The sequence below is a fragment of the Perca fluviatilis genome, chromosome 5 (assembly GCF_010015445.1).
Source record: "Perca fluviatilis chromosome 5, GENO_Pfluv_1.0, whole genome shotgun sequence".
NCBI lineage: Eukaryota > Metazoa > Chordata > Actinopteri > Perciformes > Percidae > Perca > Perca fluviatilis.
The window spans coordinates 25,385,596-25,406,374 of NC_053116.1; the positions used below are offsets into that span (position 1 = coordinate 25,385,596).

The window sequence follows — 20,779 nt, forward strand, 5'->3', positions numbered from 1 at the left end:
TTGTTTTGCATGAGTCCTGATGGCTCTTCTCCCTAAACAGGCTGAAGTAGCTTTTATTATATAAATGGGCATGCAGGTACACACAATTTTGCACAAAGACAACCACTGATGCACTTTGTAGACAAAGAGGAAATCTAGATATGATCGAAAAAGTATCCACATACACATAATATATTCCTTCAAAGCATGGCAAGACAGAAGATAGGTGCTTACACGGATATCATTCCTCCATGAAAAGACTATTAAATTGAAGCCTCTTCAATAGCTTCCTCTCCATGTCTTCCTCCTTCAGCTCCACACACATTAGCCTCAGCTCTGTATAGTTCCCAAGTGGTTCCCTCTTGTTTCATCTGGTAATAATTCTTAGAGGTTTGGACCAAGCCAGAGAGTATGTTAGTCATTAATATGGCTGTCAGCAGAAGGAGACATGCTCGTGCCTCCCCATCTCACCTACTGTACATTCTTAAGTCGAAGGTAACTGCAATGAGCCTCAGGACCATCTTTGTTTATTAAAAGTGCTCATACATGGGTTATAAATGGTAAGTAACAGTGCTAACTCTCCACTGAATGTAAATGGACCCTTTTACAGAGTCACAGTGAGTGCTTTCTTGTATCCGACACCAGGAGGGTTGATGTTGCCAAAAGGTCGCAGGTGCAGGATGTGAGGCAGCAGCAGTGTTTTTGGCTCATCTCAAAGACAGCTTTGATTTCACTTCCCGAGGCAGGTGCTGGGAGGTTTCCTGTTTCTCTTGGCCAATGAGAGACATTTCTTGTCTTCATTTGCCGGCTAGTTTGGCTTGAATATCGCTTTTGCTCTGGAATTCCACCTCTGAAGAACGGGTGAAAGGGAGCGATATGAAAGGGTGACAGGAGAAAAATGAAGGAGAGGAAACGAGAGGGTGAATCTGTCCTTGTAAAACTGCACTTTCCATTCCACTTGGCCGAGCATGATCCCCTGACAACAACTTGTGAATGTCACGCAATTAACCAGGCTGTGATATAAGTTAATTAATGACACACAGCTGGCCTGGAGCGGGGAAAAAAGAGGGAAGAAAAAGAAAGGTGAACACATGATAACAAGCATTAAGAGGAAAACGGAGAACCGTGTGATGCTATGAAATATCCAGCACTCAAAGCTGCTGTGCTGTAAGGAAATAGATGCCAAAATGAAGAAGACAAAGGTGGACAGACACAGTGAGAATACATAAAATGTAAATAAAGCATATGTTGTCAGTTTGTGAAGATATCTGGAGGGGAACTGGGCTTTAAGCAGATGTCTAGGAAACGGCTTTGCATGAAGAGGGAGAGAACATCAAGAGAAAGCGGGAGATGGATGGGAGAGAAAAAGAATGTTTTCTTTAAGGAAATTAGAGCTTCTGTGAATAACTACGCTAAACCATATTCTTTATCATGATGCGTGGGTGAGGTGCCAGAGGATTAGAGAGAGTGTGTGGCAGAAAGATAGATGAAAAGAGCCTCTACAGAATCCAGCAGCAGAGAGGAGATTGACAGAAGGGTTCATGTGTGATTCACCCCTTTATCAGCACACAGCCACGCTTCATATCTGAAAGTCTAATAACTTAATTATTGTTCATGAATAAACTGCTATAATCTGGACTTGTGGACACCACAATTTAAAAAATAAGAATGTTTCGTTCTCTCAATCATGGTGTAAAACACTTGTCAAAACATAAGAGCGCTATTTTTTTCTAACAATTTATGTAATTTAACTAAACATCAGCAAGCTACTTAACCCATTGGACAGACCATAGATATAGAACAATTATGTTTTATATCTATGGGGCAGATGCTGACTTTAACGCACAACCAAATGTTGCCCAGTCTATGATGCTAACTACCAATAATCACTGATCTCGTTCACAACACACCCGCCCGTGCTCTCAGGTCTTCCACTTCCATACACCACACTCAACCCTCTGCCAGTTTGACCACCTTTGGGCTTAGAGCATTCAGTCGCTCAGCCCCCTGCATCTGGAACTCCCTTCCATCAAATAGCCGCAACATTGACTGTTGAAAACTCTTATTCGCTGATGGTGTTGGTTCACTGAACATCTAATGTGGTGTGCACATTTAAACACAGGATCCAGTGCCGTTCCAAGGTTTTATTGTTGTCAAGGCAGGGAAAGGTTTACACTGGTGGCAGGTTATTGGATGAATGGATGCATGGATGAATGGATGCATGGATGAATGGATGATTTTGTATCAGTAATGCATCCACAGTCTGCACTGCATCCACAATCTGTACTACGGTTTTCTCTTAACGTTAAGCAGGATGTCACCCTGAAATATCACTCCTCTCTTTGTTCTGCCTGGTTTGTTTGGAGGAAAAAGAGGGCCACAGGCCTGAAGGGCGGAGTTATATAGATTGGATAGGGGCGTGGTTTTAGTGGTGATTGACAGTCCATGAATGAGGCAGGTCAGGTGGGAACTTGATATTTAACAGCCGCCCCTTCAAATGATGCATTTGAAATTACTAAACAAATAACAAGTTAGTCTTCACCATCAGGCTGAACTGATGATAGAATGACCAGTCGGGCCACTGGTCTCATTAACCTCTTTTCTTTAGATGTGACCTCCACTGTTCGGATCCTTCCATCCTGACTGGGTACGAGGCGTGACACTTTGCCCACGGGCGACAGTCCTCTAGGTAGTCGGGGGTCCATTATCAGTACTACGGTTCCTTTCTTCAGATTTTGAGTGTCCTTATGCCACTTATTTCGTACCTGTAAGTTGGGAAGGTAATTTTTGATGAAACAGGACCAAAAGCGATCGGCTAGTATCTGACTATGCCTCCATCGTCTCTGTCCAAGCAAGTTGGTATCTGCATAAACAGCCTGAGGAAGAGAAGCGTCTCGCCGCCCCATGAGAAGGAGATTTGGGGTTATGGGGTCAGGGTCTGCTATGTCAGATGATACATATCCAAGTGGTTTGGAATTTAAGATTCCCTCTATCTCCACTAGCACGGTGTGTAAGACTTCCTCAAAAACAGTTTGACTTCCCACTGACACCCTGAGAGCAGCCTTAATGGACCTAATTTCCCTTTCCCACATTCCCCCAAAGTGAGGGGCATTTGGAGGATTGAAGTGGAACTGTATTTGCGATTTACTCAGCTGTTCTCTCAGGTGCGGATTCATGGTTGCGAATGCATCTCTCAGCTCTCTGTCTCCTCCTTTGAAGTTAGTGCCACAGTCAGAAAGGAGCTCGTATGGACGTCCTCTACGTGCCACAAAACGTCTAAGGGACATAAGGAAACTGTCAGAATCAAGACCGTTCAATATTTCAATATGACTACATCTGGTTGTCATACACTTAAACAGTATCCCCCATCGTTTCTCTACCCGGCGCCCCACTTTAACGGTAATGGGTCCGAAGCAGTCCACTCCTGTAGACCAAAAAGGGGGTTTTTCTAGCCTCAACCTCGCAGGAGGCAAGTCTGCCATTTTTGGAAAAACTGGTTTTGCCCGCCATCGTCTACATTCAGTGCATGATCACTGATGTTTTTTGACAGCTTGTCTACCTCAAAGGATCCAGTAGGCACGTCGGAGCTCAGCGAATACCCTATCTGGTCCTGGGTGAAGGAGTCGCTCGTCATAATCCCTAATCAGGTTGATGATCAAGGGTCAAGCACTATGGGATGGATAGTATCAGGTTCAAGGTCTTTACTCCGTCGAAGTCTACCACCCACTCTGATGACTTCTAGTGTTTTATCAAACTCAGGGGAGAGAGGTAACAGGCGACTATGTGGGGTAATTTCTTTACCAGTTTTGAATGCCTGAAACTCCTGGGGGAAAGTCTCAATTTGAGCCTGTGATATTAGAGCAGTTTCTGCTTTGGATCTTGATAAACGAGTAGGTTCAGAATTTGCATGACAGGTCGATGTTTGCATTATGTGGTGTGTGGCATCTACAAGATCTGTCCAAGTGTTGTAGTCTTTGGGATTAGGTAGATCAAATGGCTTAGTGGGTTGTGTGAGGCCGCAAAACAGGGGTTTTCTCAACTCCGTGCTTAACTCTTTGGCAGGAGCAGGACAGACAGGCCATTGATCAGGAGAAAGGTGAAGGAACGCAGGACCTCTATGCCATCGATATGTAGCTGTTAGGTCTTTCAGTGGCTTACCTCTGGTTATATCATCAGCGGAGTTTTGCTTTGTGTCCACATACCTCCATTCATTGGCTGAGGTCAGTTCAAGAATCTCCACTATCCTGTTAGCTACAAAGGTCTTGTACCTGCAGGACTCAGAGGAAAGCCATGTTAGTACCACAGTGGAATCAGACCACAGGAAAGTTCTGTCAATAGGAACTGTCAGTTCAGCTTTGATCAGTTTGCTTAGCTGTGCTCCAGTCAGGGCTGCAGATAATTCTAGGCGGGGTATCGTCAGTTGCTTCAAAGGAGCTACACGTGATCTGGCCATTACAAATGAGACGTTAGTCTCTCCACTCTGGTTTGTTGTTTTCATGTATGCCACTGAGCCATATGCTCTTTCTGACGCATCACAGAAAACGTGTAGTTCTCTGTCAGTTACACTGCAAGGAACTTGGGGGTTATTGCCATCATACCACCTGGGGATGGAGATGTGCACCAGGTTTGGGAGTTCACTCTCCCATTCATCCCAGGCGTGTTGCAGGTCACCAGTGGGTATTGGCTGATCCCACTGCTTATTACTCAGCCAGAGCTGCTGAAGCAGGACCTTTGCTCTAGTGGTGAATGGGGTAATGTAACCTAGGGGGTCGTATTGTGAGGCAAGCACTTTGTAGACATTTCTCATGGTTAAGGTTTGGTAGGAAACCGGTCTATATCTATAGCCCAACGTATCAGAAACACAATGCCAGCTTAGCCCTAATGCACCCTCCACAGGATCCGTACGGTTTGGATTCAGCCAGAGTTCAGTGCTATCTGATCTGGCGGCTGATGGGAGGTGGTCAACTACAGATGGAAAGTTACTTGCCCATTGCCTAATGTCAAATCCACCAGCGGACAACAAAGCCCTTATCTTGAGAAGGAGCTCTTTAGCTTTGTTTGGGCAGGGGAGTGATCTGAGGCAATTATCCACATAAAATGACTCAAGAACAGTTTCAACCACATCCTCGTTGCTTTCCCTGTGATCCTGCACATGTTTTTGAACAGCATATGTTGCGAAACAGGGGCTACATGTGGTACCGAATGGGAGCACTTGCCATTCATAGACAGTTGGTGTCTCATCGCGCTTCATGTCACGCCATAAGAACCTGAGAAGCGGTTTGTCCTCTGATAGGAGCCTCACTTGATGGAACATTCCTTTTATATCTCCACTCATAGCAACCCTGTGTTGGCAGAAACGGAGCAAAACACCAAGTAGTGATGGGCCTAGAATGGGGCCGGGAAGGAGCTGGTCATTAAGTGATTGGCCTTGATAGGTGAAGGAGCAGTTGAATACAACACGGTGTTTGTCATTGTGCTCGACTAGGTGATGGGGGATATACCAGGATTCTTGGGAGTCGGCAATTCGTCCCGCATCAACTTCCTCAATGTAACCGGCATACTTTAGTTTTTTGATCTCATTAGTGTAGATGTCAGCCAATCCAGGGTTTTTCTCTCCAGTTTACGCTCAGATCCACGAAGAAAGGGCATTACAGATTGGAGTGGTGCATTTAGCTCAGGTGCAGCTTTCCTTCTCAACAAAGGGGTTGCATAACGTTCAGTTCCATCTGTGTTTACTCGTAAGGTCTTTGCCTGCAAAAGGTCCATGGTCTCCTTATCCTGCTTTGATCTAGTGATCAATTTCTCATTTCTAAAGGGGAAGATATCAACTTGCCACAGTTTCTCTACATGGTGTTTCAGCTCGGTGTAACAGTTGGCTTGTGATGTGAAGAGGCAGTGAGCAGAGTCAGATAACTCACCAAGGGAAGTAGGTCCTTGTAGAGCCCATCCAAGCCTTGTCTTCACCGCAGCTGGTGATCCCTTTGGACCACATTGGACTCTCTCGATAGGTGTGATGAGGAATGGATTGTCTGATCCGATCAGGATATGTGGCTGAACTTTTGAGAAAGAGCTCAATGGGAGACCATGTAAATGTGGATAGCGTTTTTTAAGTTTATCAATAGGGTAACTCTGCTCAACAAACATGATCTTGTCAGAGGTAAAAGCACCATCAATTGCAAATTGTCTCTCTGGAAATGAGGCAGCAGATACTTGGAGATTTACGGTTCTTCCTTCCAATGTTTCTGTCTGCTGTCTCACTGTGCGCAACTCAAGTTTTTCTGTCTCTCCCTCCAAACCAAGGTACTTAGCAGCACCGGGTAGCAGCATTGTACGTTCTGAGCCATCATCTAAAATGGCATAGGTATCGAATGTCTTATTCCTGTTGCAAAGTCTAACTTTGACTACTTTAAGTAGTACTTTGGGTGACATGCTCTGTGGGTTCATGTACAACACTCTAGATGCGCTTTTGTTTCTATTAACATCATGTAATATGCCTAGGTGCTGACCGTTACATCTGGGGCACGGTTTTCTCAAAGTGCAATCTGCTGCTTTGTGAGTTCTACTACATTTCCAACATCTGTTGTGTTCCCTCAACCATTTTACTACTTTATCTGCACTCAAGTCTTTGAAGCTTTCACAGTGAGTCAGGTAGTGGGAGGTTGACTGACAATATACACATGGGTACCTCATTTGGGATTGTGGCTGATGTCCGGATCCATTGTGTCCATGTGGAGACTTCCGATCAGCCCCGTGGAGAATGGTAACTGAAGGAGACCTGAATCTTTGGTTTGTACCCTTCCTTTGGGCCTGGGGAGCACCAATACGAAGGGTAGTGGCCTGCGCTACAACAGCTTGACATTCCGCCTCACCCTCAAGCCATGCAGAGAAGTCCACTAAGTCGTAATGAGCATTAGGAGAGGCTAAGCGGGCATGTCTAGCAAAGCTAGAAACTAGCTCTGCAGGGAGTTTACTCAACAACCGCTGAACATGTGAAGCACAGGCCAGTTCAGCAGCACTTTCTCCTGATCTGAGGGATTGTAGCATGCCCACTAATGACCTCACTCTAACTGCAAAACTTTGGAACCCTTCTGCATCCCCATGAGCCAGTTTAGGGAGATCTAATATGGTCTGGATCTCTCTAAGGGCCAATTGATGAGGTTGGCCATATTGTCGCTCCAAGGCCGCCAGTGCCATGGAGAAAGGTCGTGGATCATGGGCATATGAAAGGGCGATATGGCGTGCAGAGGGAAGGTGTAGATGGTCCAATAGGATATGAAATTTGTACAATTCTGGTTCATCTTGTAGAAGGTTTATAAAGGCCATTTTCAACATGATAAACTCATGAGGGTCATTTTGAATGAAATAAGGGAATGAAAGTTCCTCTACTCTCGATGGATACCTTGAAGCCTGCTGTACAGGAGCCACAGGTGCTGAAAAGCTTGGGCCAGGGGGAATTCCAGTAAACCGTGGGGCATATGGCACTGGAAGTGGCCGGGACGTGAGGTATTGGGGTTGAGACTGCTGTACAGGTTGCTGAGTCACATGCTGAAACTGGTATGGATCTACATATCTAGGATAGTAAGCAGATGACTGTAAACTGGTTGATGTCACCTGAGTTCTAGGATGGGGAAAAAGTGATTGACCGTGAGGGCCGTAGCCTACTGGGGCTGTGCTAACCCCCTGTGATGGTACTGGGATGTATATTTGGTGGGATGAGTCATGGGCAGAAGAGGTTGGTGGCATATGGTCTGTTTGCACTTATATAGGACTCTGATGTATTTGTGGGGATAAAGGAGGCTGAATTACAGGCATGTGCCCATGAGCTGATGAGGTTAAAGGTAACAGATCCGAGTGTTCCTGCAGTGGAAGCTCTGGACCATGTCTTGCATAGGAGGTTGGAGCAAGTCTGTTATGCTTACATTCCATAAGGAAAGAGGGCCTAGGGACGTAAGGATAAATGGTTTGGGCTGATTGGGAAACTTTTCCGGGGTTTACAGGTACTGCCTCAGACAGCTGCAGGTTAGGCTCAGATTGGGCTCTGTCCTGGTCCTCAGTACCAATCAGTGGCTCCGCCTCCGAGTCCTCCTCTGAGTAGCTCAGTTGTTCATACTGTTGAACTCTTCCTACTAGTTCTTTAACCATAGCCTTTAATTGTGATACCTCCTGACGTAATAGAACTGTCTCTGAAGTCGCTGACGACACATGTTCTTCTCGGTTATGGGTCTGGATGGCCTGCCATAGGACTCGGTTTGGTAGTCTTGTAGATATGTCGGAGGCACACTCCCCCTGCGTGGCCTTCCTCCTCCTCCATGCTGCCCCTCTTCTCCAGCTGAAACGGCTTCTGGGTCCGTCATCCTACATAGATGTTCCTCTGGCTCGAAGGACCATGTTCAAAACTCTTATTCGCTGATGGTGTTGGTTCACTGAACATCTAATGTGGTGTGCACATTTAAACACAGGATCCAGTGCCGTTCCAAGGTTTTATTGTTGTCAAGGCAGGGAAAGGTTTACACTGGTGGCAGGTTATTGGATGAATGGATGCATGGATGAATGGATGCATGGATGAATGGATGATTTTGTATCAGTAATGCATCCACAGTCTGCACTGCATCCACAATCTGTACTACGGTTTTCTCTTAACGTTAAGCAGGATGTCACCCTGAAATATCACTCCTCTCTTTGTTCTGCCTGGTTTGTTTGGAGGAAAAAGAGGGCCACAGGCCTGAAGGGCGGAGTTATATAGATTGGATAGGGGCGTGGTTTTAGTGGTGATTGACAGTCCATGAATGAGGCAGGTCAGGTGGGAACTTGATATTTAACATTGACTGTCTTTCCATTTTCAAAACTCACCTAAAAACACAACTTTTTTAAACTGGCTTATTCTCTTTGATCACTGTATATATGTTCACCTCAATTGCTGGTCTGATTTTTTGCTTTGTAAATATGTCCTGTACCTTTTATGAACAATTGTTATATTGTTTTTAACTTAGTAAAGTGTTTTTTCTTGTAAGGTGACCTTAAGTGATTTGAAAGGCGCCTATAAATAAAATGTATTATTATTATTGTTATTATTATTATAATCCATCCCTTCTCTATCTCTCTCTCTCTCTCTCTCTCTCTCTCTCTCCGATCCTTCCTCCACAGCCATGAAGTCAGACCGTAAGCGTCTGAAGGCGGAGAAAGCAGACCTGGTGAACCAGATGCAGCAGCTTTATGCCACACTGGAGAGCCGGGAAGAGCAGCTCCGTGACTTCATACGCAACTATGAGCAGCACAGAAAAGTATGGCACCCATGATCTGACCATAAATAGTCATACACAAGTGCATGCACAAAAAGATCCATATAAAAAAATTATCTTCTCGTGTAACTGTGTTGGTTGTATGCACATTAGCACAAAAAGGCCTGTCCAAGCAACAATGACTGGTTTTATAAATAAGCGAGCACTTGTATTGTTTCTCAGAATGAGTCTTAAAAACTAAATGTGTCTGCATGCTGTGGATAGGAGAGATAATAGAAATTACATAACTGTTACACTTTCTGTGAGGATGTTTACATGACTACCAGTGAGAAGTTTCTCTTGGCATTAAGATGATATGTTCAGGTTTGTGTGTTGCTGTTGTATTATACAGTATGTTGTCATTCAAGCATAAACAGCAAGAGAACATGTCGAAGTATCTGCCTTTTTCATGCTTCTGTCATGAATGACAATGCGTTGCGCTTTTCACATATTCATTCTTGTTAGCTGAGCGAAGACGTCTCTCCTTCAGTTTCTGTAGGTTCCTATCTTGGTCATATGCTCTACCATGATAGAGGCTTGTTCTCCATTGGTCACGATTCCGTGACAGTGTTGTCCAGCTCTCAGGTTTTATGTCAAAGTCTGAGATCTCTCTTTAACACATCCTTGAAGCGCAGTTTAGGTGTAGCCATGTGCCAAGTGGGGAATGCGAGATTGTTGCATTCTGTTGACATGGCCTGCCCATCTCAGACGATTGAATTTCAGCCTTGAAGACAGGGGTTCAGATTTTGTGATAGTGAACAGTTTTGCATTCGTCATCTTATCCTCCCAGGTCTTTCCAGTAATAAACTGCAGGTTTCTTGTGTGGAAAGCACTGATTCTACTCTCTTGGGGGCGATACTGTATGTAGGCCAGGTTTCAGATCAATATAGGAGTATACTCAGTACACATGCTTCGTACACTCTAACTTTAGTTCGTACAGATAGATGTATATTCCTCCAGACTTGTTTGGTTAGACGACCAAAAGGAGAGGCTGCTTTTCCTAAACGAGTGGATGTTTCCAGGTCTAGTGTGGTGTTGCGTGTCATGGTGGATTCCAGATAGGTAAACTTTTCCACATCCTCGAGAGCGATATCATTTATCTTGAATGAGACATATCTGTGACATGGTGACAGTTTTCTTCAGGCAGATGGTAAGGCCGAACTGGTCACATGATTCAGCACAGCTGTCAAGTAGGGTCTGGAGCTGTTCCGGAGATGATGCACAGAGAGCAGCATCGTCAGCATAGAGTAGTTCTCGGATAACCTTGAAGCGGAACAAGTTGAAAAAGTTTCCATCATCTCGGGATCGTAATGAGACTCCTGTGGTGTTATGTATATCTTTGTAGACTTTCTGGAATACATATGAAAAGTATATGCCGAAGAGTGTAGGCGCCAGTACGCACCCTTTCTATATGAGAGCAGAGAGAGTTCCAGTACTCCTGGACACACATACGGATAGTGGCCTGAGCAGTAGATCTGGCTGAGCGATAGTTGTCTTCGGCCTGTCTAGTTGGTTTACCTAAGTCTTACCAGTGCATCCCTCTTGTTCTCAGGCACAGGTTGAATGATGTGCAAGGATGATTTGTACCAGTCAGGATCTTGCTTCTTCTTTTTCCATAGGTCTGTAATGCGGCGTCATAGATTGTGTTCTTCAATAAGTTCCAGAGCGTGTCCAGGTCGGAGGTTTCATCAGTCGGCTTCAGTGTCCTCTAGAGCTATGCTCTGCGATTCTCTGCAATTCCCGGCCGCGTCCTGCTGCATCCGCGGCATCCACCCATGCTCTGCAGCGCCACGCTACATCCCGCAACGTCCTGCTGTGATGTTCCTATGCACAGAGTAGTCTGGATCCGGTATAGGGGACTGCACTACTCAGTATGACACGATGTGCCCTGCTATGACATGAACTTCCACGATAACCTTCGAAGTCACTGTGACCTTTAATGTGACTATTATTGGCACTGTTCATCACACCCCCAACCGGCCCGTCAGACACCGCCTACCAAGAGTCTGGGTCTGCCGAGGTTTCTTCCTAAAAGGGAGTTTTTCCTTGCCACTGTCGCGACAGCCACTGCTAATGCTTGCTCTTGATGGAATTACTGTAATTGTTGGGGTTTTGGAAATTATAGAGTGTGGTCTAGACCTACTCTATCTGTAAAGTGTCTCGAGATAACTTTTGTCATGATTTGATACTATAAATAAAATTGAATTGAATTAGTTTCTGGCAGAATTTCTTATTTTGATCAGGTAGCATTGTTTTGCTGACATGGATTTTCTTTGACTGTCTGACTTGGTGGTGATATGGTCTAGGTTCAAGCAGCATTGCTGACACTACCTTACTGTGATCCATGTTGCAATCTGCACTATGGTAGGCTTGATTGTTCAGTACTTCCTTCTTTTGCTTCTGAGATACGATGACGAAGTCAAGTCGATGCCATGACTTAGAACGAGGGTGACACCAAGCCATTTTCCTGTGTCTATTCCTAAGGGAAATAACATGTTGGCGATACACAGGTTGTTTCTGCAGCAGAGCTCTAACAGTCGTTGGCCATTCTCATTCACACCGAACCTCCTAATACAAACAGGCCAACTTTGGTAATCGTCACCAACACGAGCATTCATGTCTCCCAGGAGGACCAAACGCTCAGAGTTGGTGGAGGTCTTCATTGCATCTTCAAGTTGGTGGTAGAAGAGGTCCTTGTCAGCAGATAGAGCAACGAATGTTGGTGCATAAGCAGAGATGACTTTAATCGTTCCTTTACGCGTGTTGAGTTTAAGAGTGGATATTCTATCACTGACAGCGGTAGGTGTCTGTATGCTGTTGATGAGGCTGTTGCTCACAGCAAATCCAGTGCCGTATAGACGGGGTTCATCAACAGACTTGCCAAACCTGAAGAAGATATAGTTCTGCTCCTTGATACTTCCAGCACCAGTGAGTCTTCTTTCCTGGAGAGCAGCTATGTAAACTTTGCGCCAGGATAATTCAGTGGCAATGACAGCGGTCTTCCTGGCACCATCTCTCTCAGGGTCCAAATCATGGTCTGTTGACATGCTGGTCATCATTGTCCTAATGTTCCATGTAGAGAAAAGTAGTTTGATCTTCTGAGGTGACTATGTCAAAACATGTCAGACCACCCCATCTGACAGTTTGTTGGTGAGTTGGAGCACCTTACTGGCCAGGGGCTGCCTGGCTTTTAGTAGGCGATAGTTACCATGAGATTAAGTAATCCCTCCTACTCTAGAATGAGATCCCTGGTGCCTGGGTGTCCTTATCTATACTCTGGCTTATAACCGGTAACTATGTCATCTTGGGTATTGTTTCCTGCAAGGATGAGTTACAGACGCAGGTTTCCTCTGCGTTGGTTGGTTGGTTGATTGACGCGTAAATGCATGGATGTGAAAATTGCTGCCAGGACTTTATTAAAGCTGCCTTGGCTGGTCCTCTCACTTATCAAGGGCTTCTCTTGTCTGAAGTTCTCGGGATCAGAGGAAAGGCACAGCCAGTACATCTGCAAGAAGATCCAGATGCAGAGAATGCCAAAAAGTATAAGCTATGCTTGGTACAATTGCCTCAATGGGATCCCAACTCCATTGTTGATGTATGGCCGTTGACTCAAAGAGTTCATCCAATCTTGGAGGCAAGTTTTGTTTTTAATCTTGCCAGGGTGAACACCCACCCTCCTCATTCCCTATACAGGGACATGAGGGCTCCAGATTAGTCGCCGGAGTGCTCGACAATGAGACAGGTAGTACTGGGCTACATGGTATCAGTAGCAGGTTTTCCCAAGCTGACCTGACCGATTGAAGTATCTGTGACGTTACATATACAGCAGGTTTAGGAAGGCTGTCAAGCAAAGGGACTGTTTCAGCCTTAATGTCAACTCAAACAAAAAAATTATTTAAAATTCACTGACAACACAACACAGGAAGTGATGAAATTAGTAATGTAGACCCTTCTATTTTACCTGAATGTGCTTCAGTGCCATTATATAGCAGGTTTGACTCATTCAATTGCAAAGGTATGCTATGCTAAATGAAATGTGAACCAATCCATCAGGATCTCTGTGTCTACTAGGAGAGCGAGGATGCGGTGAAGGCACTGGCCAAAGAGAAGGACCTGCTGGAGAGAGAGAAGTGGGACCTGCGGCGGCAAACCAAGGAAGCCACGGAGCACACAGGGATGCTGCGCTCCCAGCTCGACCTCAAGGAGAACCGCATAAAGGAGCTGGAGGCTGAACTGGCCATGGTGAGACAGAAACTTTAAAAAAGGCGGGGTGTAACTAGACTAACAAACAGACAGACAGGCAGGTGGAGAAACAAACTATGTAATGTTTAAACAAAAAATTATTTTATTTATTTCTTTGCCATTGTACACTCTGATTTTTTCCATGTTTACTGTAGTAAGTGGAATACAGTCACCAACAAAAGAGCCAGAACAAGGGAAAGAAAGGATATGTAATGCATAGAGAACTCAAACAAAGTAGAGTTATCAAGGCTCAGACACATATTCATCATGTGTATATTAATAGCAGTACATACAGATACAGATAATAAGAAAGCACAAGTTACAGTATATGCCTGTCTGTCACTATGCACTATTTTGGGTGTACTGCATATATTCAAACACAGAAAGCCTTTGAATGTACAGTATAGCCATCCGCCATGTCTCCAACCCCCCAGATGAGTAACTGTGTCAATCAGAGAATGGAGTACCGGATGTTTGAGCGGGTTGCGGACAGGGACTACTCGCCTAGGGTCATGGCGGTAAGATGGGCCCCCAGCTTTAAAGTGCTCATATTATGCTTTTTGGCTTTTTCCCTTTCCTTTATTGTGTTACATATCTTTTTTGTGCATGTTATAGGTTTACAAAGTGAAAAAGCCCAATGTCCACCCCAAAGGGAGTTACCATCTCCCACAGAAAACACCGTTCACGAACTGCTCGAAACAGCTCTATTGTAGTCCAGCCTTCATTTCCGTGACACACGCGTGTCATTTTATGTCACTTTGTAACACACGTTATAATGCTCGCCTAGCTGCTAGTGTGGCATGCCCTCATACCAAGCTAGTTAGAGCGGAGGCCCGAAGATACTAGGGACTGCGCATGTGCAACTCCCAACAAAGATGGAATAGAAGTGAGATGCCTCACTCAGTAGCTAAAACGGAGAGCTTAACACACAGGGTAAAAAGAGGAGCTGCAACAATGTGCAGTACGACAAATATATGGTGTTTTTATGAAAATGAAACCATGTACACCTATTCTGGTACAACCTCTGACTACAATTATGAACCTGAAAATGAGCATAATATGAGCACTTTAATAATTGCTCTTTCTTGAACCTCCCGCTCCCTGGAAATCACTCCTACTTGTGACATAATTGTCATTTAGGAAAGCCCCCCACCTCAGCTGCATGTTTTTGACTAACCCACAGCCGACCCTGACTGATCCCAGTGATCCCATCAATTCCCGCTGTGATTGATCTGAATGTGTTTTTAATTGAGCGAAGAAATGCTTTGGGTGAGGGGGGATATTCTGGCAACTAATGTTTACTCCAGAGGTTTGTGATTGTATTCTGTTTTGCATGTCAGCCACTATGATTGATAATCATTTTACGGCTGGTAGGTAGAGATGATTGCAACAGAGCTGATTGGGCCAGCGTTGAGTTGCAGTCTGCTGTCGCTTGGCATGATGATAAGAGTCACACATTAACAAGATTTCAAGCATTTGTGAAACACAGATATTTCAATGCTAATCAAAAGACATACACACAAAAAACCCCGCAGAACTCAAAATACACTTGCACAAAGACATCGCCCAAGGCTCCAGGAGCTCATTGTGGTTCCCGCTACAAGAAGGTGAATTGTGCTTCGTGACGAGGCTCTACCAAGCAAATGTATTCATTAAACGTCTAGAAAAGTTTTTACGCCCCACCAACCCCTAACGTCCTCCCCTGAAAGGAAGCAAACAGCAAACACCTCCTCCAGATATTCTTCTCCTTCTGTTTTCCCCCTCCTCTGTGCTCTCTGGAGTGGTAAAAACAGATTTCACACAACAAAAGAGGAACATAAATACAGCTGCATTTTTCATGAGGCAACAACCACATGAGGAGCCCAGGGGAGAACTCGCTTGTCCGCATGCACTTAGAGACTTAGTAGTAGGATTCTGGGTACATGTACATGTGCGCACACATATGACACATAAATAAAAACAACGATAACTTATTAAAAAAAAAAAACAGAAACATTTTCTGTCCGGAATCGCTGTTTGATGTGATTTTGCTTTCCGACTTATTGTATCTGTCTGTCTACCTTCTTAAGGCCAAACAGTCACTAGCCACCCTGACCAAGGACGTGCCCAAGCGTCACTCCCTGGCCATGCCCACGGAAACGGTTGTCAACGGCAACAACCAGGAGTGGGTGATGCATGCTGACCTTCCCCTGACTGCTGCCATCAGACAGAGTCAGCAGACCCTCTATGTCCACACGGGGCATCCCACTGACAGACAAGGTAGGAAGGACAGAAGCACCCCTACCGTAACACACAAGGTGGTTTTACCGTCATTTAGCCTCTGCATGATCATGCGAACCTGCTTCACACGCACTCACTCCTGCCATTTGCTCAGTACGATCACATTGTTGGCCACTGATGTCGCTCCAGTCGTTACATTTCATGCACTTTATGTAGCAGTTACAGTGAACATATCTTTTGCTTTACAGCTTCCATTTGTCTTTGCCCCACACAAATGTTTCCGCTGTATTTGAAAATGGTGGCAGCTAAGGATCAGTTGGGTGTTTAGTACTGTTTTTGTCGGGTTAAATGTCTGAGATGTTGCAGTAAATTGACCCAGGTTCTAAGGGAAACTTTTTTTGTTTTGTTTATGTTTTGCAGGTTTTTTCACCTGACTTTTTTGGCCCTTATTTCTATTATTTCCGGGCCCCTCTCAACATTTTTCTGCTGTAGATTCACCATTTAACTGACTTGTGTGGACATACACCACAGGTGAAGGAGGAGAGATAACATTGTCTGTCACTACTTAAGTGAACCATGGCTCATCCTACAGGCCGACATTTGCAGCTGAGCTCCAAAAGCCAAAGCATGAATAGTCATTGACTCCCATTTGAAATCAACAATACAGTAAACAGGCAGCTTTCCCTTGCAAAACTCAGCCATTTTGACTTATGTTACTCCTTGTCGCTGGTAAAAAAAGAGATGTGTCCTTTCTTTTCCTGTGTTGCATTGCAGCAGTACAGCTAGCCAATCGTGGCATTCCCTTATATGAAATGGGGACACAGGATTCAGTATGTGGAAAATTAAGTGAGCAACATAGAGCTATATAGTTATAGGTTATAGTGATAGGTTATAGTTATATAGGTAATTACAAGTAGCATCCTTAGTAAATGGTTTAATCTTAAGCTTCATCCAAAACTTCCAAAAAACATAAGACTATACGTTTCTAAACCTAAGTGCAAAACCTGCACTACTAGCCCCTCTCAGCCTAAGATGAGCTTGCTTATACCAGAGTAAGAGTCCATGTCAATCTTCCTAGAGCTTGTTTTAAAGGGGAGCCACTGGTTCAAACAGGTTGCGCACTAATTGGGGACATCTGGAGGAAGAAGCACACAATGACACAAAAACAGGGAAAACGTGTGAACAGTCACGGACCCCCAAATTGCTATGCAATTTGTTGTACTGTATGTATCAGTCTCACTGATACACTCACACGCTAAACCTCTTTGAAGCTGTTTTCACTGTTGCTAAGCAACTGCAGATAATTGCAAATCATTTCAGGCTTTTGGTCAGGGGCTTTTTTTTAAAATATATTTTCAATTAAGGATGTTGTAGAAAGAGAAAAAACGATTTTCCCTGTTCACTACTTGTGGTGCCCAAACACACCCCATAAGAAAAACAATCGTATCTGTTTTTCCTCTCGTCCCGTTTAGTGGCTGCCGTGCGGGTGAGCCCATGCCACTTGCGTCAGCCTTCCGTCATCTCCGACGCCTCGGCGGTGGAGGGAGACCGGTCATCCACACCCAGTGACATCAACTCACCACGCCATCGGACTCACTCCCTCTGCAATGTAAGAGCTGCCCACCCCAGCACCCTCCCAAGTAATCACCTCCTTTGTAGTAACTGCCAATTGTCCTGCTCCCTGGCCGCTGTCGTTTCTTTCCGCAATCGTTCTGGCTGAATTCATGTTTGCCCCCACGCAGTCTGTCGTGTACTCACTCTGCAGCTGTGACTTGAATTTATGTGCAAACCAGTTGTGGTTGTTGAATAAGTGCATGCCTGGCAGCATGTCAAGTGACACCTCCCCTTTTGTGTTGTGATCTTTATCTTTCCTGATCTTTATCGCCCACTCTGCATGACTTGACTGACTTCTCCGCTCTTGTATCTCTCTGTAACTTCTGCCCATCTCTTCATCTTCTTCTTCCCTCTGCTCCCTCTTTCCCTTTCTTCCTTCAGTCCCTAGAAGATCTGGAGGAGGCGAAGCGTAAGAAGAAGAAAGAGAAGATGGGGCTGGGCTCTCTGTCGCGGGTCTTCGCCCGGGGAAAGCAGCGCAAGTCCCTCGACCCTGGTTTGTTTGATGGTACTTCAACGCCTGATTATTACATAGAGGAAGATGCAGACTGGTAAAGCACACATTTCCCAGAAAACCACCTGGGGAGCCTTTTGTGGCAATTATCAGAAGACAACATTGTGTTGTGTGTGAGAGAGTGTGTGTGTGTTTGATGTCAGTGTGTACATATATAATAATGTGTGTGCCTGCGCAGTCTCACACTCGTGCATACTTATGTGTGTGTGTGTGTGTGTGTGTGTATGTGTGTGAGAGTGTGTGCATGCGTGTGTCGTCCATGGCCAGAGGCCATGTCAGAAGCGGGAGGCGCGTCTTGCTTGTGTGAACCTTAACGAGCAAATTGCACCTGTATGTATGTATGTATGTATGTATGTATGTATGTACAGTCCTGTAAATATAGTGGACACTGTGACACAGCGACCTTGTGGATATGTTTTATTGTATCTGCCCTCCAAAACGGCTGTGTTATTGGATTTTTGAATTGTGCATTACATTTTGACTTTTTGTTTTCACTCAACTGGAAACTTGAAGGACTGCTGTACTTGTAAATAACAACAGTTGATGTGCACTTTGTGCGTGTAAATGTCTCCTTGTCCTGAATGCCTTTTTGTTATTTTTGACATGTACTCCCCTCCTCTCACTACCTTTTAACTTGAACTCCTCCCTGTTTATTGTCCTGCTTGGTCCATCCCCCTCCTTCCACACTGCCACGATGAGAACCGTTTCCTGTCGGCAACATGCAGACTCCACAAATCCGCCTCTAATTCGGTTGAACAACACATCCCTCAACCGCCAAGAAAACTGTGCACACCTTGATGCTCGCTCAAATGAGACTTCAAAGACGCTGCTAAGCGAGGAATAAACTTTCTATGCAGAACAGTTTGTTCCACGGCAACATGAAGCCAAACAGGAAATTTAAGAAACGTGTTTTCTATCTGTTAAGATAGAAGGTACATGCCTGAGGTACATGTGTGACATGCATGCACTTAGTCCCAGTCCCCAAATGCATGTTGAACCAAACCCTATGAAACAGAAATGTTTTTCTCTGGGAATGTTGTCAAGGAGATGCTTCAACGACAAAAAAAGAGAGGTCAGTTACTGATTTCATTATGTTGATTCGTGATTTCGTAGATTTAGAAAATAAAAGCATTCTTATAAATGTTCAAAAGCTTAACATCCCAAAACTAAACATAGAGCGTTTTAATCTGCTGCAAATTACATTTTGAAATATTAAAGGTCAGCCAAGTCAACAGTCTCAAAGAAAACCCAGCACTACACTTTGAATGATTCAATAATTATTCCACTTATTCATGAGGCCTTGAACAATTTTCTTTCTGTAGGATCTTACAGTACCTTGTAGCTATCATTTTAATAATACTTAAAAAGGCTGCTGGGAGTAGAAATATTCTGGGAAAAAAATATTCTAAAAAAGCTATTGTCATAGCATAAGTGAGAGCATAGACATCAGTTATACTAACATTGTGGATATTAGACTGATGGTCAAGTTCTTTTCCAAACCTCAGGAATTAGGTCATTTCACCAGAAAATCGGAATCTCAATTTAGAGCCCTGAGCGCAGAGCCTACATTAAATGAACTGGTATAACAATAACACGTGCCAACCCAGGAGGTTAAAAATCAGATTTAAGCAGGTTAACCAAACTGAAGCAAATGCATACCTTCTCTCATGACCCCCAAATTCTGTTTCACAGTTCAGGCCATTGCTGAAAAAAAAAGCAATTAATTTGATGCCAAAGGTTAATAGTGTTTCTTTAGGCAAAAGAATGGCTACAGATGTTGGATTATTTTCATCCTTTCAATGGCTTGAGCCGGAGTCTGCACTGCCACCCCCAGGAAATCTTTTCTCTCCCTGATATTCAACTAACACTGGGTATTTGTTAGTCTCATCTGAAACACTATAGAGTCACAGATTACATTGGAGCTGTATTTAACCACAGTGCTTGTCAAAAGAGCGTCCATGTAAGCAGCCAGGGGATTAGCTCAAACTACATTTGGGCTCGCAGATGTTGGATTTAGAGGTGAATCACTAAGGTAATTCATAGATAAGTCATCATGTATTAAATTGTATGTATAGGAACAACAACTCAACCAGTTTATTTCATTAAGCATTTAATGAAATGTATGAGAACCTAGGCTATTTTTATTTCTTCATCTAACCAACTTCTGCTTATGGGGAAAAAACATATCAAATGAATAACATTGTATAATTATATGTTTTGAGCCACGGTCTCTTTGTCCTTTATTTTCCACAAGTATTTTACTTTTTTGTAAATGAGATAACATTACAGAACTCTAATTATTATTATGATTATTATTATTATTATTATTAAAGAGTTTTTATTTAAAGTCAAAGATGTAGGCCTCAGTGGAGGACTTCTATTGTGAGGTCCTGAGTTGTTTAGAAGTGGATAGTAGCGAACTTTTAAAGGCATGGCAACAAAATTACGCTCAACAGAACTAAATGAGAAGAATAAGATTATTTTAAAATAAAATAAATAACGTTGAACTTCTATGTGGCTGTACTCTCTTTCCCTGTGTTATTGTTTGTGTGTTTACCTGTTCATTTGTCGTGGTATTGCTCTAACCCTGATTCACCCCTTTATGCTGGGGCGGGTGCTGCCATTTTTAACATATGCGTGAGTGAGCCTCCCTCATCCCTGCAAGTCCATCTGTGAGAGGACTGCATCCCAAAAGCTTCCAAATGGCCTCATTTCCTCTCTCTCTCTCTCTCTCTCTCTCTCCCAATTTAAACTCCTTATTCACCCTGAAAAGCATTTCTGCCCTTTTTGATAGTGAAATCAATAATCAGAAAACAGAGGAGAGGAGGTGGGGGGGGGGGGCGGAAAGGAAGCCATGTCAGATTGTTGGAACAGAATGTGTCAGCACATGGTGTCAATAATGTTCTGCTTTGGTTTGACCCCTGACCCTCTAACA

At 44.1% G+C, this 20,779-nt stretch overlaps 1 protein-coding gene across 2 annotated transcripts in view; it reads left to right on the forward strand.

Moving 5' to 3' along the window:
- The window catches only part of LOC120558931 (kazrin-like), a 217,245-nt gene extending 196,890 nt beyond the window's left edge, over positions 1-20,355 (forward strand). The window contains exons 6-11 of one of the 2 annotated variants that reach the window (XM_039800292.1): positions 9,124-9,260; positions 13,329-13,499; positions 13,934-14,017; positions 15,569-15,758; positions 17,192-17,328; positions 17,715-20,355. In XM_039800292.1, the coding sequence (XP_039656226.1) occupies positions 9,124-9,260; positions 13,329-13,499; positions 13,934-14,017; positions 15,569-15,758; positions 17,192-17,328; positions 17,715-17,885 (890 nt within the window). In that variant the 3' untranslated portion in view covers positions 17,886-20,355. The remainder of the gene's footprint in view (positions 1-9,123; positions 9,261-13,328; positions 13,500-13,933; positions 14,018-15,568; positions 15,759-17,191; positions 17,329-17,714) is intronic. The other variant, XM_039800293.1, reaches the window with a different exon arrangement.
- The last annotated feature ends 424 nt before the right edge of the window (positions 20,356-20,779 follow it).